General features: G+C 38.9%; 1 protein-coding gene across 2 annotated transcripts in view; it reads left to right on the forward strand.

Moving 5' to 3' along the window:
• The first annotated feature begins 1,201 nt into the window (after positions 1–1,201).
• DPP10 (dipeptidyl peptidase like 10) overlaps positions 1,202–25,580 on the forward strand; it is a 747,248-nt gene continuing 722,869 nt past the window's right edge. The window contains exon 1 of one of the 2 annotated variants that reach the window (XM_081579273.1): positions 1,202–1,964. In XM_081579273.1, coding sequence (XP_081435399.1) covers positions 1,893–1,964 — 72 coding nt within the window. In that variant the 5' untranslated portion in view covers positions 1,202–1,892. The remainder of the gene's footprint in view (positions 1,965–25,580) is intronic. The other variant, XM_081579274.1, reaches the window with a different exon arrangement.

Raw genomic sequence — 25,580 nt, forward strand, 5'->3', positions numbered from 1 at the left:
AATAGGTCACACATAATATGTGCTTCATTACCTGTTTTTGAAAAGCAAGTTTTCTCTCCACTCAAATACTACCTTTTTCTGTAGAGAAAGTCATTTTATTTTCTAATCTACTCAAATCTGGTGAACCTGGCCGTCTTAAAAAAAAAAGAAAAAGAATATCTTAAAGGCACTATTGTTACAATTAATGCTTAGGAAAAGTGTGACAATGCATACCTTAGGAACTAACAAGGCAGGAATGCAACTTGTTTTATCCTACAACATTCCCTCAGCTGTGTGTATGTATGTGTGCGTGCGCACTCAAGTGTTGAGTATTCGCGACGGCATGGACTGTAGCCTGCCAGGCTGCTCTGTCCGTGGAATTTTCCAAGCAAGAATTCTGGGGCAGGTCTCCATTTACTACTCCCCACACCAGGGATCAAACCCAGGGTCATCTCTTGAGTTTGCTAGGAGGTGGCTTGTTCTTGGACTAAGTAACTCAGACAAGAATGGAGTTGGTCCTTAGCTAATAAAACATGACTCAAGGCGACTCCTCTCCCCTCCCCCACGCGTTTTCTAGGTCCTTTCTGCTGAAACCTCGCAACTTGTGTTTTGAATCCAGTAATACCGGATAGTTAACGCCTCCCTTCCAGTCTCTGGCAAGAAATCTCCAACAACCAGTGCTTGAGACGCAGGGACTGCTTGTTGTCCATCTGTTCTGGGCGGGTCCTTTCTATCACCCCGGGAAATCCGCGTGCTAGAGCATTTGGATGAAACTGACGGACTTTGTTTTATTATACCCTCAGGGATTCGGCTCCAAAAAGCTACACTGACTCATTGTTTTGTATCCACGCTCCAGGCTCCCATTACTCACTACAACGTAAACTTTGAAAGGGAGAGAGTTGTGCTGAGGAAGGGAACGGTGTAAAGGGACTTAAAATTTGAGGGATTTTCTTCGTGTCCAGAGAAAGAGAGAGAGAGAAAAAAAAGTATGAGTACCAGAGTATCATTATTTTATTCAACCTTTAGGAATTCCACCGGCATTATTAACCAACTAGCCGGGGAATCCAGGCTGGAGGCTAAAGGATCCCTGTCTATTGACTCAAATCCAAAGACCAGTCATGGTCGGTCTACGACAACCTCTTGGGTCCCGATAGGTGTTGGTGCCCGGGATGAGGCTCTGGACTGCCAGTACCCCTCTGCCCCCTGGCTTCTCGGAGCGCTGGAGCATGCCCAGTGACAGCGCAGGAGCCACCAAGGGCTTTGAAAGCGCGCACTCCGCTTCTCCGGGTTTTAGCAGGAGCCCGCGGGGGGCGGGAGGGGGTGAGGGGACCCGTGGAGCCGGGCAGCCTCCTCCGCGCGTGTGGGGAGCTCGCGCCAGGCGCAGTGCTCTCGCCCGCTTTGCAGTTGCTCCAGAGATGCTGGCGCGCGGCTCCCGGCTGCTCCACCTGGCGCGCTAAGCTCGGCGCGGGGAGCCCCCGGGGGCTGGCGGGGGGCGCAGACTGCGGTAGAAGGCTGGCCGGGCTCCTCCGGGACTGCGAGACAACGCTCCAGCGCGGTCAGGTGCCGCTCTCCAGCCGCTCGCCGCTCCACTAACTTATCACTTGGTGGTGTCTGCTCTCCAAGGCTGTCTACGCTTTGGGGTGGTGGGGTGGTGGGGTGGTGGTGGGGGGCGGGGGGAGTGGGGAGTTAGAGGGTCTGCGGTGGCCGAAGGAGGGATCCTGCAAGGGGGAGCTTGCCTGGTGCCGCTCCTCTTCCCCTCCCCATCGCTCCCCTCCCCCCACCCCGTCGCTGCCGCTTTGCCTTCCGCCAATTCGGAGAGCATCGGGAGCCTGTGACATGCGATCCCTGCCAAGTGACGGTCCCCGAGTCTGAAGTGCCCGCGAGGAAGTGAGCGCCAACACGGGCCGCGGGCGATGACAGCCATGAAGCAGGAGCAACAGCCCACCCCGGGGGCCAGGGCGAGCCAGGCGCAGCCGGCGGACCAGGTGAGAGTTGGCAGCTGCGGCCAGGCCCTCCCAGGAAGGGAAGCTCCAACCCGCGCTCCCCCCGCCCCTCCTCCCGGGCTCAGCTCCCACGCCTCCTTCTCCCCACCCACCCCCGCCCCAGTTCCAGGCTCTCCTCAGCTCATCCATGGACTCTGCAGGAAGTTAGAGCCTCCGAGTGCGCTCCGGGGCCGAGCGAGAGGATGCGCAAGGTGGAGAGCCGCGGGGAAGGGGGCAGAGAGGTAAAGGCTGGGGTGGCCTGGGCAACCCCGCGGGCGGGCCCTCGACGGAGGGAGAGGTGGCCGGGGCCAAGAAATGGGGACCTCTTGGCTCCTATTGAAGCACGTTGGAGGAATTGCTGCTCTCCTAGAGGCTTCCGCTTGCTGGGTTCGAACCCTGTTTTCACGTAGCTGAGACCAAAGCTTACCCGAGTAGGCAAATGACCTTTAGGCCATCAGAGTTTTTCCTTTCCTTTCTGTTTTCCTTTGAGGAGACCGGGACGGGGGTCGGGGGGACGCAAAATGGGGGAAGAGGGTGTACCACGCATCTGTTGTCTGCTTGGAACCGAGCTTGGAGCAAAAAAGGCATGATTAGGTGGAACTGGGAAGATACTGGCTTTAGTGATTTGTTGAGTCCAGATGTGTTGTTTCTGCAGAGATGAGGTGCGCTGTGCTGGCTGAGGGTAATTTTAGTCCGTTTTCTGTCTTTCCTCTCTAGCCACCCCGTTTTGTTTCGGTCTTTAGGAATCTGTAGCATAACCACACGGTGAATCTCCATCTCGTCTCGTCTCTGTCCCTGGGTTGGGGTGACTCGTGAGTTCGGTGTTGCCTTTTCCCAAAGTTGGAGGGTCGGGAGCGCCGAGGTGCCCTGGCCAAGAGGAGGGAAGCTGTGTGAGCCGGCGGGTGATGCTGTCACGTTTGCTCATTTAGAGAGTCTGAACCAAGAGGGTTACACTTAAGTCTGCGGATAGCCACGGAGCTGGAGGATGGAGGCGCCGGGGTCCAGAGGTGGTCTCTTTGCCCCGAGTGCGCTATTGAAGGCCTCTCAAAGCATTTCTGGCGGAGACTCTTCGAGCTCATTGCTAGAAGTGTGTGAAGGGGGTGCAAATAGCGAGGCTACAGTAGGGCTCGGCTCTTTGCCTATTCTAAGCATCGAGGAGTTAGTGAAGGGGAGCTGTCCGCTCAGAGTGGCGGGAGGCAGAGGGGGCGACTCCAGGGCTGCAGTTATTAACATTCTAGTCCTGGTTGTCGCTCCTGTCTCTCTTTCGCTCTTCCCTCCCCTTCTCATTTTGCTCACATTTGTTTCACATAGGTGGTGAGGATTACTCAAAGACTTAAGGCCCCCTCCCTTTACTGAGATGGATGTTGCAGTTTTTATAAAGCAGTTGTTTTCTTAAACCATTCTTTTTGCTCCTTACCCTGAGAAAAGTATGAAAATATTAAAACAGCTATATAACTTGTCCTTTCTCCTTGAATCTCTTTTCCCTGCTCCCTAAAGCACACATCACAAGGTAGCAACTGGTTAGCTGATTATAAAAATAATTTCAGGAGAGGAGCATGGATTTAACATCCTCTTTCAGGCTGACAGCTCTTAAATTTCATTAACAAGCCACTGAGCCTCTCTACTGCACTTGGAATGATACTACCAATAAGAATGATTAGTCAGGTGAGAGACTCCACATGAAATCTTTACTCACTGACCTGTGACACCAGCTGGTTACTTAAGGCTCTACAAACAGTTCAGTGATGGTGGAGGTGGGGAGGAAGAAGCAGAGGATACAGAAGCTGAAAATGTTTATGTAAATAGTGGACAAGCTGTATATCCACAGCAAAGCCTTTTGTCAGAACTAATCTGGTACTTAAAATTCACATGAAGACAGAGACTCAAGCTTGAATCCGTTGTTAGTGTTCATTTTTGCTTATGCCACTTTGAATAATCAGGGAGTGGCCATTTATAGAACTCTTGTTTTAATTGGGTCTTTTTAAGTGCCTTTCTGAGCACTGACATGATTTTACAATGTCAATGGTATGCGTATTACACTTGAGTTAAAATGAAAGAGATTGATTTCTCAAGGGAAAGGAAAGGAAGACTGAAATATACATGGCAGCATCCCACTGAGAGTTTTCCAGGCAATCCCAGAAAATACCTATGTGTAGTTTCTTCTTTGTCTAAAGCTTGAAATACAAAATGATGAGCAGATGTTGTGGACAATTGCTGTGATGGCTTTAACTATTTCTTTTAAGATTCTAGGTTTTTTATTAATAATATTAGTCATTGTGATTTAATTCTGCAGTTGTTAGGTAACTCTCATGTGGTCCTAGATATAATACCTCCATATAGACAGGATTGATTGTTCAAGTTTCTGCGATATTTCTGAAAAAAAAAAAAAAAAAGATTTACAAATTTATCTAAAAATGTAGCTTTATGAAATCCTACTTAATGGTTAAATAGGGGGCGTGTTCCAGTAAATCACTTGCTAGGTGTCGATTTTGAGTGATTTAAGCTTTTGAATATTGCCAGAAAGATCTTTCGTTTTTTGTGGTAGTGAATATTATGAAACCTCAAAGATGCCTTGTCCAGAGGCCATCAAACACCCATTTCCATGAACAGCATCATGGAAGTCCAGAGTCTTTCTTCTCAGTGAGATGGTTATGAACCCCATAATTTGATTATTGTTGTGGCCTTTTAGAGAGTTTGACATCCCTATTTCATCTTACCTACTACTGTCTTCTAACATAGGGTGCCATGACTAGAGGTAGCCCCTCCTCTGGGAGCAGCTGCAACAAGAATAACAGGGACTACATATTTTTATTACTATTCTGAATCATTGGATATATTTTTCTCATCTCAGTAGTCTTGCCTTTAAAGCTTCATTGATTAAATAAATGTTTACAACAGTTACTTCTGTTGTTTTTATAACACTCCACATTTACAAAATGTCTAAAAATAAATGCTTAGCTATGGGTAGAAGCAGTCATTCCCACTTAACGTAATCAATATCCATTTTACATCAGGGAATACATAATCTTGAGTGGCTAGTTGTAACTAATTATTAGATTTGGAAACCACTTCCTGTGTGCTTGCCATGTGCTAAGTACTGTCCTCTGGGTTGATAAGGTAACACTCACTGAATGCATTTTTCTGCTTGATCCTCAAAGCTGACACTTTTTGAGTTAGGTCTTGTTATTATTCCAATTTAGGGATGAGAAAACAGAGGATTCTCTCAAGTAACTGAACAACTTGATCAACCTTGTCTTCATAAGTGGTCGAGATGAGACATAGTCCTAGTCAATGGCAGTTAAAAAAACAAGCTCTTTTAAGTCTAAAGCTCCGTCTTCTAACCTTTACACAATTATAGTTCAACACCCTTCTACTGGCATAATGCAGAAGAATCGCAAATATTATGTATGCATGTGTACAAATTTACCTTGAATATAAAATGGGTAAAGATCTTGTTTAACTCTTCAACTGTAAATGTAAATAATAAATCTTGAAATTGAAAAGTTAGGTTAGTATCCCTAAAATAATATAAAACCAGATATATCCTGGTAAGTGCATAGAAACTTAAAAAAAGTATTTCTATCATTTGCCCTTGGTGGTGATAAGATTTTCAAGGCTTAAACAAGTACCTTTTTATAGTTAGACCTGTTTAGAATTTGCTCCCGTTGCCACCAGGTGGCACCCTTCTGCTGAGTCCAATGGGTAAAAAATATTTCCTAAAATGTTTGACAGTTCTCTCAGCTCCAAAAAACTAAACCCAACAACAAAAAAGCAAACAAACAAACAAACAAAATAAACAAGAAAAAAACGATAACCTTACTTTCTGAAGTATGACTGAAAAGTGTACTTTTATTAACAACTGTTTGGCTGCAGAGGCAGTATTAGTTATGCATAAAAAATCAACAACAATAAAACTCATTCTAGTAGAAATCCACTCTCTTACTCTCTTACATAGCAGCCTATTAATGAAATAGTTCATGAACAAAATTGGAGTTAAATAGATAATACATAAAATGCCTTTTGTAAAATATTAGGGTACTTTTGACTTTTAGGTGATATTAACCTAATGTTTCCATAAAGAAATTAGGATCCAGTATTTTTACTTCAACTTTGGTCTAGCAAACCTGATTAAAAATTTCAAATGAATACTTAATTAATTCATTAAAAAGTCATTCTTCCATGTTTCCCTAATACATAAACATGTCATAATTTAGCTTATATTGTTTTTAACACAGAACTTCAAAGAAAGCTTTTAGAAATCATGTTAAGGATGGGATGGGGAGGGAGGTGGGTGGGGGGTCCAGGAAGGGGAACACATGTAAACCCATGGCTGATTCATGTCAATGTATGGCAAAAACTATTACAATATTGTAAAGTAATTAGCCCCCAACTAAAATAAATAAATTTATAAAAAGATAAAAAAAAAAAAAAGAAATCATGTTAAGAAACTTTAATAGAAAATGTATTACTTCTCAACATTCAATATAAAATACATAGTATCTTATTGGTGGAAGAATTCTATATCACTTGTTTATAAAAGACATTTGATACAGCTGCTATGTAGAAGTTTTTATAACTTGTTATTCAGTCACCAAGTTATATCTGACTCTTTGCAACCCCATGGACTATGCATGCCAGGCCTCTCTGTCTCTCACCATCTCCTGGAGTTTGCCCAAGTTCATGTACATTGAATCAGTGATGCCATCCATAACTTAGGAGATATTATATACATTTCCTATCACCCCTTAATTTCTTATTACATATATTATATATATATGTCTTACTGCAAATACGCGTGACATTTTATCTGCTGAGTTTAGAACACACCACAAAACGTTCCTTGCTTATAAGCTTCTGATCTCTCTGTTTATTTCAAAGACTGAGCAAATTGCACATTTAAGAAAGATTAAAGTATATAAAAACAAGTTAAAGAAAATTGTATTATTAAATATTAATGCTGCATTATCATATGAAGAGCATTATATTGGAAACAAAACACTGGAACCAGTTTCTCCCAGTCTAAGTATAATTAAAAATATTTCCAAACTTTGGTTTCTTGAACCATTTATGATTATATTATGATTTAGACTTTTAGTACTTATAGGCATATTTTAAATTTATTTGTAGGTTATCATGTAGCATGTATGGCATGCTAAGTTCCTTCAGCTGTGTCTGACTCTTTGCGACCCTATGGACTATAGCCCTCCAGGCTCCTCTGTCCATGGGATTCTCCAGGCAAGAATACTGGAGTGGGTGCCCTCCTCCAGGTGATCTTCCCAACCCAGGGATCGAACCTACATCTTGTATCTCCTGCATTGTGGGCAGGTTCTTTACCATTAGCACCGTCACAAGGCTAGAATGCTGCAACTAGGACTGTGAGTTTTTGTGCCATCAACCGGAGTATTTATTTACCACTGTCTATATGTTATGCACTGGAAAGCTCAGATTCAAATTAATATCTCAGCCCTGATAGTCATTACTGTGTTTTGGGGAGCAAGATAAGTCATTTTCTGTATTTTATCTGTGAATGGAGGTGGCTATAGATCCTCTACCTGATTGTTGTAAGGACTGAATGAAATAATAAGTAAAAGTTTTTGAATAATGCTTTTCTCATACAAAGTGCTTTCATTAAATGTATAGTTTGGAAACAGGAACCCAGGGAGGAAGAAACTTAGAGGATCACTGAGTCACATACAGCTGCCATATCATTTTAGCATTTTCCAGAATATTGCATTAATTAGTACACATATGTGTATGATTACATACGAGTTTTCACATGCATAAAAATATTTTAATGATGTAGTAAATATTATTGAGTTAGGCATTGAGTTGGCAGAAATGCAGACTTTACAATATTCTGTAACATCCTTATTTCCACTCAATGAAAACTCCCTTCTCTATCAAAATTGAAAAAGACACATGTACCCAAATGTTCATTGCAGCTCTGTTAACAATACCTAGGACATGGAAGCAACCTAGATGTCCATCGACAGATGAATGGATAAAGAAGCTATGGTACATATATACAGTGGAATATTACTCAGCCGTGAAAAGGAACACATTTGAGTCAGTCCTAATGAGGTGGATGAACCTAGAGCCTATTATACAGAGTGAAGTCAGTCAGAAAGATAAAAACAATTATTGTATATTAATGCATGTATATGGAATCTAGAAAGAGGGTACTGATGAACCTATTTGCAAGGCAGCAGTGGAGACACAGACATTGAGAACAGACTTATGGACATGGCTTGGGGGGAGTGGAAGAAGGAGAGGGTGGGATGTATAGAGAGTTACATGGAAACATTCATTACCATATGTGTAATAGATAGCTAATGGGAATTTGCTGTATGACTCAGGAAACTAAAACCAGGGCTCAGTAATAACCTAGAAGAGTGGGATGGGGAGGGAGGTAGAAGGCATATTCAAGTGGGAGGGGACATGGGTAAACCTATGGGTGATTCATGTTGATGTTTAGTAGAAACCAAAGCAATACTGTAAGACAGTTATCCTTCAAATAAAATTAAACAAACAAAATTTTAAAAAAAGCGCCTTACTTCTTTACTGTCCTACTCTATAAGAGGCCATGCTGAAAGTAAACATTGGTTAAGTCTCACTAACAGAGGAATTAGCTGCTGAACTTGAAGCGTATTGTTTTCAATGCACTTATATTGGTAATTAGCATGGAGAAAGAGAAAAGAGGGGTGTGGCTTACAGACATATCTCAGGAAATGAGATTTCAGTTTTGGAACAGGAGGATGCGCATCGCAAGTGGAGTCCCCTGAGGAGCCCAGGGTGGGTGTACCGACTATCATTGGGAGTGAGACTAAGTAACCCAGTATTGGGCTCAGATAACTTGAAAGATTTTTACACACATTTTTTTTTTTTTTTTTTACAGCTGTTCCTATGCAATATTTAAATATACACAACATTTTTGATGTCTGACTATTAAAATTACCTCCATGTATTTTCATTCTTGCTGAGTGACTCTGTGGGTTCTAATCAAGTTAATATCTTACTGAAACATTTTAACGAGGATATGTACTAAGATATATGTCAACCAGGAAAGGATGGAGCTCTCCCCACTTGAAGACCTGTAAAAGCTCCAAAAGAGCAAAGATAAATAGTGGAGGAAACATAACTTCTTCATAAACACATCTTCATGTAAAGTTAGAAATGCTTCAATGAAAAGCATATGCTGCCTCTCCTTGAGAAGTCATATAGTTCAGTATTGATTATTCCTAGCTCAGTCTTGTGTTAAAATTTGTACTTGATCTGGTCCACAAGCTTTTTGGCAATAGACAATATCCGTTTACTTTTCTCCATCTAGAAAACACATGTTTTCCAAGGCTTTTAAAATGTGCACCTACCATCCCCCTACCTGGTAGACATTCTTATCATTTATTATGTATTCACTAAAAGAAGGCTTGTCATTTCCAGGATAAAAGAGGAAGCTAGGGAGTAGGCTCAGTGGGGAGAATGGGACATTTAAGAGAGACTTCATCTATTATTCATTCATTTTCCTTAAGCTGCCCTAATTTCCAAGGTTTCAGACATACTCGTATGTGATGGTAAATATAACACCCAACTGCCAGGCCAAATACAGGAAACTGGCTTGTATCTGAAGCTGATAGAAAAAACATTTTATTTCAAACTGTAATTGATGTTAACGGCACTCTTGGTAATGTCTTCTACATAATAGAAAATGATTTTCATTTTCTTTTCAGGTTTGTTCATCCCATAGTTTATTTCAGAATTGTTAAAGCATTAATAATTTTTAAACCAACTTTCAGATAATATGCTTTTTCCACTAACCAGAACAGCATCTTCTGCAATATATTTTTGAATTGCCAAATGATTCTCAGATTTAATTATATTTTGGAGAAGAAGGTGGCATGATGTAGGGTTGAAAACAGAGTCCAACAGATTTCAGACTGAATCTTTCTTTTGCTATTTGCTGTGCAATGTAGGGCAAATGATTTAACTTCTCTGAAACCTATTCTTCATCTTTAAAGGAAGAGGATGGGGAGAAAATGGCAAGGATTAGAGACAATCCATATGAAGGGGCTTGCTTAACTTTTGTCCCAGGGTAAAACTTAGTATGTATTGGGTTGGCCAGAAAGTTTGTTCAGGTTTTCTGGTAACAGTTTATGGAAAAGCCTGAATGAACTTTGCTGGTCAACCCCATATTTTTATTCTTATTGCTATTATGTGTCTAAATTATCTGAGAAGATTATTATTTTTTTGCAAGGGTAATTTTGCATTTACATTAATGAAAATACTAAACATATGTGTGTGTGTGTGTGTGTGTGTGTGTGTATGTTTGTATACACTACCATGGGCTTCCCAGGTGGCTCATGGGTAAAGAATCCACCTGCAATGCAGGAGGTGTGGGTTTGATTCCTGCGTAGGGAAGATCCCCTGGAAGAGGGCACGGCAACCCATTCCAGTATTCTTACCTGGAGAATCTCATGGACAGAAGAGCTTGGTGGGCTCGATTCCATAGCATCATACACACACTCACACTAATGATCTTAATAGGCTAAGTATTTTACAGTTGGTTTATTATAAGGCATTCAGTAAAAATTTATAACAACCTGAATGATTTGTACTATTTTAAGCTGCTAACCTGTTTAGTATGTTCTTTGAAGTGATCATGGTTTAATATTCTCTTTCCAGAAGTTTGGTTTCCAGAAATAACTGAATTTCCTTAGAAATTCTTTGCATGTGGGAACTGATGATATGTTGAGTTGAAATTTAAGAAAAGCACATAATCAAAACTGACTTCAGATCTAGGAGAGCCAAATCAAGTCATCTATATATTCTCCAGCCAAGCTGTATGTTATCTGACTTGAATATTATTGTAATTTATCATACTTATTGATTTTTCTCAGGTCAGTGCAAAAACCTATGTATCTGGTTACAAGACAGCAAATGAAGAAAAGTGAGGAAACAAGCCATTTTTATTATCTTTATCCCCAACCCCTTTTTAAGATCTAAATACAGATTCGATTTTTTTCTTCTGTATGAAAGTTTCTGCTCTGAAAACTTAAATATGACAAATCTGAGGTGTATTATTGAGAATCTGAATGGCAAGCTCTCCTGCAATTTATTTTCAAATAATGGACCAGAGAGACCACTCATAGTTGCATTAATAAGGCTTATACAAGGTAGAAACAGGCCTTTTCTGTTATTTATATGTGGTTTTACTTTTTGCAAGAGTAATGGAGTAAGTGAAAATTCTTATACTCATGATTCCATTAATCACATCTCACCTCCAGGAAAGGTTTTAATATACATTAATGAATGCAAGACATGGATTTTTTTTCATTTCACATATTTTGAAACAAATGCTAGAACTTCTTTTTTTTTTTTTAACAAAACAACCCTTTAAATCAGTGTTTTATAAACTTGCATAATGATTCTTCTCATTTAGACACAGAATACAGGATTAGGAATCAAGATACCTTTGGAATAGAGGTCAAAACTATCTTTTCACAAAGAAAAATCTGAAATTCATGAAGAATGTCGCAAATGTAGAAATAGGTCATTTGTTTGGCTAGGTTGGCATGTAATTTACATTTCTTGGGATTTATGAATTTATGAATAGATTTTCTATCTACTCCGTTAGCTTTTAGGGATTTTAAGGGAAAAGACTGCACATTTCACTGTTTGTTTCTTCTTAGAATACTATAAAGAGTGTTTTTAAGATATAAAGAAAGCATATTTTGAAGGTGTATTCAGCATCTTCATAAAGTTGTTCCTTTTCCCTGATCCTGTGAAGTAAGCAGTTTTCATTTCTTGACAAGGCATGTTGGCAGTGATAGATAGGTGTGAATTGAACCTGGAGCTGAAATGAAGAGACTCACCCTCAAAATTATTATAAATGGGGTTTACCCAACATTAGTGCCAGAGTGGCATTATGGGTGGTGTCTTTTGCATCTGTCACTCCTTAACAAATGTCTGTCTGCACACAGAATCAGAACTTGTTATGTTACAGGATGGTCCCTTTGATTCCTGTGTTTCCCTTTGCATCTGTGCCATTTCTAAATCCAAATCCAGTTTTTTCTGCCTTTCTATATTTCTGACATCCAGTTTCTTTCCAAGACTGATTCCTTGAGTCTAAACAACTGCAATGTCCATAGTGACCTTGCTTTTCCAGATTCTTCCGTCAAATAGCCATAAAGCCATAAATGATAACATTTTGAGAAACTCTTCTTGTCTTTGTTATCAAATCAGGAGACAATCAACGCAGAGTTGAGTGTCCTGTCTCAGATCACACCGTTGGTTAGAATCAGAAGCAATACTTGATTTGGGGTCTTTCACTTATGCCCATTTTTCATGTGTCATGCCACCAGAGTCAGCTATTGATATAGAGTCTCTGGTGATTTTTTGGTGGCACAGACACCTTCCTTAGCATTTGACATCAGAGTAAAATTTGTTTTTTAAATTAACATTCTTAAGGCTTTGAATCTTTAGGCAAAACTCTTGATATTTCTTGGCTTCTCCATTGTGATGTGCTGGTTCTAGGCCAGTGGTCTTTAGACTCTTGGCACCTGGCCACAAAACCATGGAACCACATAAGCATCTTCTCCAACTAGCTGTGGCAAGAGATCACCCCAATGCCATAAAGCCATCATGAAAATAAGCTGTGAGGTGCACTCTTCCAAGGAAATGATAGCAACTCTCACCATACATGAAGACATGGGCATTCTTAGACCTCTCCTCTTCTCAGCATAAAAGAGGACCCATTGATCTTTACACTCAGCACTTGAAATTGCAATTCAATGATGAATAGACAAGTGATTGGATGAGTCCCTTCTTGTGAATGGAAGGATGCATCTAGGTACTCTAGAAAGCATCAAGGTGAATTTTAGAGCTTTCTTTGGAAGTTAGTAGAAACAACAGGCTTCTGATTTGCTGGAGTTCTTGGAAGATAGAACCATTTCTAGAGGATGTACTAATTTTGTCAGTGTCCCAAGTTTAAGTACTAGATCAGAGGAATTTTTATATGCTAAATATATAAGAACTAGTTTTAAGTCACACAAAATTCTTGGTGGAAAGAACAATGGCTTTCTATTCATTTGATGATGTCATGCATGCTCATCTTTGTGACCCCATAGACTATAGCTCACCAGGCTCCTCTGTCCAGGGGATTCTCCAGGCAGGAAAACTATAGCAGGTTGCCATTTCCTCCTCCAGGGTATCTTCCCATCCCAGGGATAGAACCCACATCTCCTGTGTTTCCTGCATTAGCAGGTAGGTTCTTTGCTACAGAGCCACCTCAGTTTAAACTCTACTTACTAATTTGAACAAGTTACCCTCTTTCTGAATTTAATATTTCACCTGAAAATGGTATGGTGCTTACCTTGCAGAATTGTTCTGAAGATTAGCAATGAGATAGGTTTATTAATCAGGGGATGATGAAAATGGCTCTGCTTGTGTTGTTGTTAATGTATATTGGGTGCTGGAGAAGACTCTTGAGAGCAAGACAGCAAGGAGATAAAACCAGTTAATCCTAAAGGAAATCAGCTCTGAATATTCATTGCAAGGACTGATGCTGAAGCTCCAATACTTTGGCCACCTGATGTGAAGAGCCAACTCTTTGGAAAAGATCCTGATGCTGGAAAAGATTGAGGGCAGGAGGAGAAGGGGGTGACAGAGAATGAGATGGTTAGATGGCATCATTGACTCAATGGACATGAGTGTGAGCAAACTCCAGGAGATAGAGAAGGACAGGGAAGCCTGGTGTGCTACAGTTTATGGTGTCACAAAGAGTTGGACATGACTGAGTGTCGAACAACAACAACTACCAGACAGAGGCAAAGGGATGGGGAATCAGGCTTCTGACAGATTGGAGGCTCTGGCTTCATCTTTTTTCTCTGTTACTTTGACTAAACTTCAGACACATTTAATATTGAGATTTTTTTTTTTTTGACTTGGAGATTATATGGGTTCAACTTGGCTCCAAAGCAAAGATGGATTAGGTGTTGGTTAGTAAAATATCCATTTATTTTTAGATTCTTTACAAATGCAGAAAAATCAACAATATTTACATTCTGAAGGTGGAGAACTGAGCATGGATTTGCCTTTCCTGATTTTTTCCCCTCCATTCCATGGATAAAAATCCTACTCGTGCTTATGATACATTCTACATTTGGAATGCTGTTTCATTCCTATTCAGAGCTACAGTCCGTGAGAGCTGTAATGGCAAATATAAAAAAAACTAATATAGAATCACAGATGGTGCAAATATTTGAAAATAGGTAAATACAATCTAGGATTAGCTGTTTGGGCTCAGAAATGTCAGTTTCGTATTGCTTATTGGTCACACAAGACAGTTTTAGTTAAGGGGAAATCCAGGACAAAAGCATCATGGTATAAAATTGCTGGTTTGGAGCTATGCAGTGTAACAAGCCCATGATTATTATATAAACTACAGAATGATTTTATTCTATGTAACAAGAAAAGGTGTTTCAGACAGGTCACAAAGTACCAAGAGGGGTTATATATATGATAAAAATTAAGTAAATGTGGTAACATGGAACTGTTATCATTAATATCTGCTAAAACACATTTAAAGATGATTTTTGAGGAGAAAATATCCATTCTTATAGAAATTCTGCAGTTTCATATTACATGACCTGAGCATGGGAACTAATAGATTGCCAGCATAAAATCTGTAGATGGTAGTTATTGGTAGCAAGTGCTGTGTGTCCCTATTTCTGACTGAGAGTTTTAAGCAATATAATTTGTTTTTCTTTCACTTTTTCCCCTATTACAGATAGAATTCTTTAAAAAGGTTCTTAGAACTAACTTTGGTGATTATGTTACCTGATTTACTGACAAGACAACTGAGAATGATATAGGCTAATTTGTTCAAGGTTGTACCCACTGATGAATTGAGAAACCAGAGTAGTTTAGTAATCAGAGGTCCTGTCTTCCGGTTTGGGAATTGGTAGGAGACTCACTCAACCACGGGATCATAGAAACCATGTCTGGTTGTGTTGTTGTCAGATGAAGTAAAAGTGGGTGAGAATTAACAGGGGAAGGTTCCAACTGGTTTAGGTTTTTTTCTTTTAATTTAATTTTTTTTCTAGGCAGTAAGTTTAATAAGATTAAATCTATTACATTTTGATCCTATCTGGAAGCATCAAGGAGCAGGTGGACATGAGTGTAATGGTTGGGTGAAACCTCGATTTGCTGCTATTTTTTATTTCTCAGATGAAGTGGCAGAAAAAGGGAAGATAGACTGTAGATTATATACAATCTGTAAAGCAGCACTGATCCCTATCAAGCAAGAAATCCTGGCTTCTCATATGAATGTATAGGGAACATATGTCAAGGATTTAACTTATTAATAAAGGAACCATCAAGATGGGAAAGCTAGTTTGAAAAGCATATGAGGAAGAGACTCGGGAAATAAATGGCATACAAAATCTGCAAACTTAGATCCAAAACTGGTTAATATCCAATAGGGCATTTAAATTATAACCTTGGTGGTTATTTTTTTATAGCAGACAGCATTTTTTTGCCACTTACGTATCTTCTACAAGTAACATCTAAAAATTACTTTGGATCTATGTTGAGAGTAAATTTTAAGTCTAAGAAAGATGCATTCTTCTAGAGTTGTATAATCCTTATGTGGGTTGATTAGAAATGCCTTGGTCTAACACTATAAAGATGGACATGAAGTTTTATTTCCAAGTTCTCTAAAATCTTAACGTCCCCAACCTCACAAAAATGATGCAGTCCAGGTCTACAGTTGATGTTGCAACCAACTTCTTAAGCAATTTGATCATAGCTTTCTACAAGCCCTTTGGAGCTTGAATGTCAGACCTGATTCATCAACAGCCAAGTTCTGGAATGCAGCCAGTCAGCCAATGCTGTTTGTCAGGTTTGTCCCAACAAATTGGTCCAGGTGTTTTTGAAGGATGGGAGAAAACAGTTTGATAATTTCAAATAGCTCTCTGTGGAGAAGATGAAATATTTAATGGAATAATTGCACACAGGGAGGTGAAAAGCCATTCTTGAGGATTTAGCAATATAAAGTTCAGATCAAGATCCAAGAGACATGGGTTCAATCTCTGGGTTGGGAAGATCCCCTGGAAGAAGAAAATGGCAACCCACTCAAGTATTCTTGCCTGGGAGATCCCATGGACAGAGGAACCTGGTGGGCTACAGTCCATGGAGTCATGAGAGTCAGACACGACTGACTAAACAACAAACAAACAGAAAAAAACAAGTTGCGTAATGGTAGTGCTTCTTGAAAAGTGGCTGCTTTCAGAGCTGCCCTTTGGAGGTGAGGGATACCATAACCACTCACACAGTTTGAATTAAGATGTATCCTAAGATTTCCTCCTCTTGACACTCATTTTCCTGACTGCCAATCCAGGGGTAGCTCATCTCATCTGTCTGCATATATCTGACTGAATTCCACCATGATTCCCTTTGGTCTTTTAACTTTAAGACTGAGTAGATGGTGGTCGTGATATATGTCTAACTGTATTGATTTGAAATTCCATGGTTACTTGGTGTGCTCTTTCTTGAGAACTGATATTTGGGCCAAGAGGAAATGAGGTCTTTATGAAAGTGAAGGGGTAGGGGCCGGAGAAAATAAACATAGATATGGGATTGAGAATCTCAGGAGAGAATGATCTCCTCTCCTGCACATGGGGCCAGGCATTTCCAAAACCAACCCTCAGTTTTCTTATCTGAGTGAAAAAAAAAATTAAATTTAGATGAGTATTTTTGTATTATGTACAAAGAAGTTTGATATCATCTGCATATCTCAGGTTATTGATATTTCTCCCAGCAGTCTTGATTCCAGCCTGAATCTGTGCTTCATCCAGCCTGGCATTTTTCATGATGTACTCTGCATAGAAGTTAAATAAGCAAGGTGACAATGTACATCCTTGATATACTGCTTTCCCAGTTTGGAACCAGTCCGTTGTTCCATGTCTGGTTCTAACTGTTGCTTCCTGACCTGCATGCAGGTTTCTCAGGAGGCAGGTAAAGTGGTCTGATATTCCCATCTCGTTCAGAATTTTCCGCAGTTTGTTGTGATACACACAGTCAAAGACTATAGCATAGTCAATGAAGCAGAAGTACATGCTTTTCTGGAACTCTCTTGCTTTTTCGATGATCCAGCGGATGTTGGCAATTTGATCTCTGGTTCCTCTGCCTTTTCTAAATCCAGCTTGAACATCTGGAAGTTCTCAGTTCACATACTGTTGAAGCCTAGCTTGGAGAATTTTGAACATTACTTTGCTAGTGTGTGAAATGAGTGCAGTTGTATGGTAGATTGAACATTCTTTGGCATTGCCTATTTTTGGGGTTGGAATGAAAACTGACCTTTCCCAGTCCTGTGGCCACTGCTGAGTTTTCCAAATTTGCTGGCATATTGAGTGCAGCACTTTTACAGCATCATCTTTTAGGGATTTGAAATAGCTCAGTTGAAATTCCATCACCTCCTCTAGCTTTGTTTGTAGTGATGTTTCCTAAGGCCCACTTCACTTCCCACTCCAGGATGTTTAGCTCTAGGTGAGTGATCACACCATCGTGGTTATCTGGGTCATTAAAATCTCTTTTGTACAGTTCTTCTGTGTATTCTTGCCACCTCTTCTTAATATCTTCTGCTTCTGTTAGGTCCATACCATTTCTGTCCTTTATTGTGCCCATCTTTGTATGAAATGTTCCCTTGGTGTCTCTAATTTTGGTTGCCATTTCCTTCTCCAAGAGATCTCTAGTCTTTCCCATTCTATTGTTTTCCTCCGTTTCTTTGTATTGTTCACTTAGGAAGTCTTTCTTATCTCTCCTTGTTATTCTTTGGAACTCTGCATTCAAATGGGTATATCTTTCTTATTCTCCTTGTCCTTTGCTTCCGCTCTTTTTTCAGCTATTGGTAAGGCCCCCTCCTACAATGATTTTGCCTTTTTGAATTTCTTTTTCTTGGAGATAGTCTTGATCACAGCCTCTTATGCAGTGTTATGAACCTCTGTCCATAGTTCTTCAGGCACTATCTCTATCATATCTAATCCCTTGAATCTGTTTGTCACTTCTCCTTTATAATCGTAAGGGATTTGATTTAGGCCATACCCGAATGGCCTAATGGTTTTTCCTACTTTCTTCAATTTAAGTCTGAATTTGGCAATAAGAAGTTCATGATATAACAAAGTTACAAAGTAAATTTAGAATTATAAAAGGAAAATAGTTTTAGTAATAAAATTATTGGCATTTTTATTGTCACTGACAGAGGCTAAAGTTTTGAGTAGTATTCATAAATGCCATTCAGTGGTAAAGTGCCTACATCTCATTTTATCCTCACCATAACTCTATGTGATAGGTATTACTTTTATTCCAGTTTTGCAAAGAGAAGCTATGGTTTGGTGGGTGAAGAGATTTCCAAGGTAGCACAGCTAGTAATTAGGAAAGCTATCTTTTGGTCACATACAATCGTATATATTATAATAAGTATCAGGTGTTTCCTTTATCAAAATGAGGCCATAATTTGCTGTGTGTGGTTGATCAGTACATCATATTTGATTCTTTTCCACAGAAAATAGTAGTACTAGTAGTTTTACTGGTTAACAGTAATAATCCCCTTTAGAACTCTGAAAGTTTGTACCATCATCCTTATGTTAAAAATGGGAAAATTGTGAGATTGAATGGTAAAGTAGTTAGACTAGGGCCACATACCATAATTCTATGTCATAGATACTACATTTATCCAAGTTTTGCAAATGAGAAGCTGCAGTTTGGAGGGTTAGAAGATTTCCAAGAACCAGAGTGGCTGAACAGAAATCTGAATCCTCACTATCTGCCTCTGGAGCCCTTGCTCTTGAGTCCTCTACTGCACAGCTTCTTAAGTGTTTAGTGAATACCTATTGTGTGTGAGGCAATGTGATAAGAGCATGGTTCCCGCCTTCTGTATGTTCCGTGACAAATGAAGTTTACTTTGAAATTATTAACCATGAGTAATTTTATGTTTACTCAAATATTTTAAGAAAGAAAAATGTTTCTCCCATGTCCAAATGTGTACTTCAGTTTGTGTGATATATGAAGCCAGCTTTAAAATGAGACATAGCTAATTTTAGTGTCTTTTACATGTTATCTTATGTCTACTTTTTTATTAGTGAAAAATGATGAGAACTAAAGGATATAGGGTGTGTGTTTAAACTTCATCATGTAGAAGAACTTAAGATTGCCTTTCCTGTGTCTCACAATAACCTTGAGCGACACATGGGCTTCACTATTTTAATGAATGAAAAGGTGAATGCTTTCACCCTAGCTATTCAGCAACCTAAGTGTCAGATCTAAGCCTTAATTTGCAGCATTCTTGTGTAATTTTGTTTAGTTCAATTACCAATATTAACTGAATCTTTTTATATTTTCCGATTTTAAATGCAACAATCTTCAATAATTTCTGAATAATTTCTGAATAACATAATCAGTTGGTTCAAACATCAGAATCTGTATACATAGAGTGAGAAATCTCCCTCCTGCAGTTATTCCCCAGCTACTCAGTTTCTCATTCTATTATTTTCTAAATAGATCATCACTATTAATATTTACATTTTTTTCTTTTCTTTGTTCTGAAGACATTTGTTGTATGTAAAAGCTACTCAAATTTTTTGCTACCTCCGTTTTTATATTAATGTTAGTATATGTTGATTTAAAATGTGTGATATTTTAATTTTTTTGATAAATATCTGGATATTATTAAAATAGGTTAACAGTTGACTTCTTTAACATATTTACTCTTTTATTCATGATGAATTAGAGCTCTTTGTGTCCACTAAACTAATAGCCAGTTTTGGTGCATGCGTGTGCTTGTTCACTTGTATGTATGTAGAAGGACTGTGCTCTTGGGACATTGCCTGAAATATAGTACATTGCCACTAAACACCTGAGAAATTGTCTAGTGGGGCACACAGTAGTGTAAACTCTAAAGGCAAATAGCCAGTATGCTTTTCTGACCAGCCACACAGAGTAAGTCATTTATCATCATTTAGATCACTTGTGAGAGTGTTAGTCACTCAGTCATGTCTGACTTTTATGGGACCCCATGGACTGTAGCCTGCCAGGCTCCTCTGTCCACGGAATTCTCCAGGCAAGAATACTGGAGTGGGTTGCCATGCCCTCCTCCAGGAGATCTTCCCGACCCAGGAATTGAACCTGAGTATCCTTTATTGCAGTCAGATTCTTTACTGTCTGAACCACCAGGGAAGCTTAATATTATTTAAATATTTAATAAATCATTACAGTTCAGTTCAGTTCAGTCGCTCAGTCATGTCCCAACTCTTTGCGACCCCCATGAATCGCAGCACGCCAGGCCTCCCTGTCCATCACCAGCTCCCAGAGTTTACCCAAACCCATGTCCATCGAGTTAGTGATGCCATCCAACCATCTAATCCTCTGTCGTCCCCTTCTCCTCCTGCCCCCAATCCTTCCCAGCGTCAGGGTCTTTTCCAATGAGTCAACTCTTCGCATGAGGTGGCCAAAGTATTGGAGTTTCAGCTTCAGCATCAGTCCTTCCAATGAATATTCAGGATTGATTTCCTTTAGGATGGACTGGTTGGATCTCCTTGCAGTCCAAAGGACTCTCAAGAGTCTTCTCCAACACCACAGTTCAAAAGCATCAATTCTTCGGTACTCAGCTTTCTTCATCGTCCAACTCGCACATCCATACATGACCACTGCAAAAACCATAGCCTTGACTAGACGGACCTTTGTTGGCAAAGTAATGTCTCTGCTTTTAAATAAGCTATCTAGGTTGGTCATAACCTTCCTTCCAAGGAGTAAGCGTCTTTTAATTTCATGGCTGCAATCAACATCAGCAGTGATTTGGGGGCCCAAAAAAATAAAGTCAGCCACTGTTTCCACTGTTTCCCCATCTATTTGCCATGAAGTGATGGGACCAGATGCCATGATCTTAGTTTTCTGAACGTTGAGCTTTAAGCCAACTTTTTCACTCTCCTCTTTCACTTTCATCAAGAGGCTCTTTAGTTCTTCTTCACTTTCTGACGTAAGAGTGGTGTCATCCGCATATCTGAGGTTATTGATATTTCTCCCGGCAATCTTGATTCCAGCTTGTGTTTCTTCCAGCCCAGTGTTTCTCATGATGTACTCTGCATATAAGTTAAACAAGCAGGGTGACAATATACAGCCTTGGCATACTCCTTTTCCTATTTGGAACCAGTCTGTTGTTCCATGTCCAGTTCTAACTGTTGCTTCCTTACCTGCATACAGGTTTCTCAGGAGACAGATCAGATGGTCTGGTATTCCCATCTCTTTCAGAATTTTCCACAGTTTATTGTGATCCACACAGTCAAAGGCTTTGGCATAGTCAATAAAGCAGAAATAGATGTTTTTCTGGAACTCTCTTGCTTTTTCGATGATCCAGCGGATGTTGGCAATTTGATCTCTGGTTCCTCTGCCTTTTCTAAAACCAGCTTGAACATCTGGAAGTTCACGGTTACCTCAATTTAATAAAGCAAAACAATTGATGGTTATTAGGATGTGTCTGATTATACGTGACCAAAAGGATATTTTCTCTACTTACTAGCTGTTTTACCTTGGGAATCTTAATCTCTATGAACCTCAGCTCCTCATTTGTAAAACTGGAATTAAGGTATTCAATTTGTTGACATTCACTTTACTGCTCTGTACATCTATATATGTATATATTTTTATCTTTATAACCTTGGTCTATAAATGTTAATTAGATTATTCTAACGAATTAAAAAGAGAATAGCATCCTTCCCATCTCAAGCATTAGACTTAGGAATAAGTGCCAACTGTTGCATATTCTAAAACTTTTCAGGGAATTTTTGAGCATTTCCCAGTGGATAGATAAAAAGGAAAGGGACATCTACTGTCATACTATTAAAGACAAATTTATACTCAATGAGATACTCAGGTTAAGGAAATAAGACAATCTTTAGAAATTTTAATATAGCATTTTAAAAGTACCTTGAGTTTTCTGTAACAATAAAGAATATTTTATATCACTAGATGAATGAATGGTGTTGTGAAACATAAAGTCTGCCTGTGGACAGGACCCAGCACTGTGAAAATATCATTTCCTGTAATTTTATTATGTAATATGGAGACTTTCAGTATGTGATGATGAATATATGTCATGCTTGCATTTTCGTGTATCCTGGGGGGTTAACCTAATTTGTAAAATGGAAGGCATCTCTTTAAGAGTATACTATATTTCATTTTCATTAAAATGCTAAAATTATTTACTTAGCCTAAAATGCTGTATGTTATTGTCAGCCACTGTTAACTTATTCTCCTAGTAAAGAAGAAAAAATAATCATAGTTGAGGGAGAGATGAAAGACCTTGTCCTTTGCAGAATCTTTTTTTTTTTTTCAGTTTTCAAGGAAAAATTACTAAAATAAATGATAAATTCTTATGTCCCTACAACTTTATATAGTGAAGGTGAGAACCATTTCAAATCCACAAAATCTATTCAGTCAAAGCATTCCCCTCTGTTCCACCAAGTAGTATTGAAAATTATTAACAAAAACACCAGGAAGAAAAATAGCAGTGATGAAATGTTTTATTGATCCATTAAGGATGACCCGGTCTCCAAGGCTCCAGTCACTTTTACAGGGGGATATTTTAGTTAAACTATTCTTAACAATAGGGAAAGTAAAGTTTTAAAAATTTCTTTTAAGATTCCGTAAAGATTACAGAGCTATTTAAAATCAAATAACTCCTTTTCTCAAAAAATTTTAAAGAAAAATCATTTTTTTTACAATGTACTTCCTGAATTATGGTAGAGCATACTTAGTGACAGGTAATCTTTAAACATTAGGTAAAAACCTTTCATTTCTAATGGTTCTGGGAAGTCAAGCTACTAGATGGGAAGCAGTTATTCGAATCTGAAACAAGCAGTAATCCTTGATGTCCTGCTTGGGATATTAGGAGAAAGTGGGTACAGTTTAAGAGGTACATTGATGGAAATAGAGGTTTTATAATTCATTTTTCTTGATCTCTAAATAACCTAATCAGAAAATATATGTGAAGCATACCAGAAGGATTCCTGATTTCATACTAAGTGAATGAATATGACTTAAAATAAATCTTAATGTGTTAACTAATACATTTCATATACAAAGACTGGGTAGCAGTATCATTTGATTTTATCATGACGAATCAACCCTCTTGTGCATTTTTAATTCAGCATCTCTAAAGTTAGTCTATTGCTTTTCCAAATTAACCTGGAAATCCTAGGTCAGAATACTGGAGTGGGCAGCCTTTCCCTTTTTAAATTTTTTTTTAAAAATTAATTTATTTATTTTAATTGGAGGCTAATTACAATATTGTAGTGGTTTTTGCCCTACATTGACATGAATCAGCCATGGGTGTATATTTGTTCCCTATCCTGAACCCCCCTCCATCTCCCTCCCCATCCCATCCCTCAGGGTCATCCCAGTGCACCAGCCCTGAGCACCCTGTCTCATGCATCTAACCTGGACTGGTGATTCATTTCACATATGATAATATACATGTTTCAATGCTATTCTCTCAAATCATCCCACCCTTGCCTTCTCCCACAGAGTCCAAAAGACTGTTCTTTACATCTGTGTCTCTTTCGCTGTCTTGCATATAGGGTCATCGTTACCATATTTCTAAATTCCATATGTATGCGTTAGTATACTGTATTAGTGTTTTTCTTTCTGACTTACTTCACTTTGTATAATAGGCTCCAGTTTCATCCACCTCATTAGAACTGATTCAGACGCATTCTTGTCAATAGCTGAGTAATATTCCATTGTGTATATGTACCACAGCTTCCTTATCCATTCATCTGCCTATGGACATTTAGGTTGCTTCCATGTCCTGGCTTTTGTAAACAGTGCTGTGATGAACATTGCGGTACATGTGTCTCTTTCAATTCTGGTTTCCTCGGTGTGTATGCCCAGCAATGGGATTGCTGGGTTGTATGGCAGTTCTATTTCCAGTTTTTTTAAGGAATCACCACACTGTTCTCCACAGTGGCTGTACTTGTTTGATTCCCACCAACAGTGTAAGAGAGATCCCTTTTCTCTGCACCCTCTCCAGCGTTTATTGTTTGTAGACTTTTTTTGATAGCAGCCATTCTGACTGGCATGAGATAGTACCTCATTGTGGTTTTGATTTTCATTTCTCTGATAATGAGTGATGTTGAGCATCTTTTCATGTGTTTGTTATCCATCTGTATGTCTTCTTTGGAGAAATGTCTGTTTAGTTCTTTGGCCCATTTTTTGATTGGGTCATTTATTTTTCTGGAATTGAGCTGCAGGAGCTGCTTGTATACTTTTGAGATTAATTCTTTGTCAGTTGCTTCATTTTCTACTATTTTCTCTCATTCTGAAGGCAGTCTTTTCACCTTGCTCATAGTTTCCTTCGTTGTGCAGAAGCTTTTAAGTTTAATTAGGTCCCATTTGTTTATTTTTGCTTTTATTTCCCTTACTCTAGAGGTGGGTCATAGAGGATCCTGCTGCGACTTATGTCAGAGAGTGTTTTGCCTATGTTTTCGTCTAGGAGTTTTATAGTTTCTGGTCTTACGTTTAGATCTTTAATCCATTTTGAGTTTATTTTTGTGTATGGTGTTAGAAAGTGTTCTAGTTTCATTGTTTTTCAAGTGGTTGACCAGTTTTCCCAGCACCACTTGTTAAAGAGATTGTCTTTTCTCCATTGTATATTTTTGCCTCCTTTGTCAAAGATAAGGTGTCTATAAGTGCATGTATTTATCTCTGGGCTTTCTATTTTTGTTCCATTGATCTATGTTTCTGTTTTTGTGTCAGTACCTTAGAGTCTTGATGACTGTAGCTTTGTAGTATAGCCTGAAGTCAGGCAGGTTGATTCTTCCAATTCCATTCTTCTTTCTCAAGATTGCTTTGGCTATTCGAGGTTTTTTGTATTTCCATACAAATTGTGAAATTATTTGTTCTAGTTCTTTGAAAAATACTGTTGGTAGTTTTATAGGGATTACATTGAATCTATCAATTGCTTTGGGTAGTATACTCATTTTCACTCTATTGATTCTTCCTATCCACGAATATGGTATATTTATCCATCTTTTTGTGTCATCTTTGATTTCTTTCATCAGTGTTTTATAGTTTTCTATGTATAGGCTTTTGTTTCTTTAGGGAGATTTATTCCTAAATATTTTACTCTTTTCATTGCAATGGTGAATGTAATTGTTTCCTTAATTTCTCTTTCTGTTTTCTCATTGTTAGTGTATAGAAATACAAGGGATTTCTGTGTGTTAATTTTATATCCTGCAACTTTACTATATTCATTGATTAGCTCTAGTAATTTTCTGGTGGAGTCTTTAGTGTTTTCTATGTAGAGGATTATGTCATCTGCAAACAGAGAGAGAGTTTTACTTGTTTTCCAATCTGGATTCCTTTTATTTCTTTTTCTTCTCTGATTGCTGTGGCCAAAACTTCCAAAACTATGTTGAATAGTTGTAGTGAGAGTGGGCATCCTTGTCTTGTTCCTGATTTTAGGGGAAATGCTTTCAATTTTTCACCATTGAGGATAATGTTTGCTGTGGGTTTATCATATATGGCTTTTATTATGTTGAGGTATGTTCCTTCTATTCCTGCTTTCTGGAGGGT

This window comes from Giraffa tippelskirchi, chromosome 3, assembly GCF_054371585.1.
Source record: "Giraffa tippelskirchi isolate mGirTip1 chromosome 3, T2T-mGirTip1v1.2.pri, whole genome shotgun sequence".
NCBI classification, from domain to species: Eukaryota; Metazoa; Chordata; class Mammalia; order Artiodactyla; family Giraffidae; genus Giraffa; species Giraffa tippelskirchi.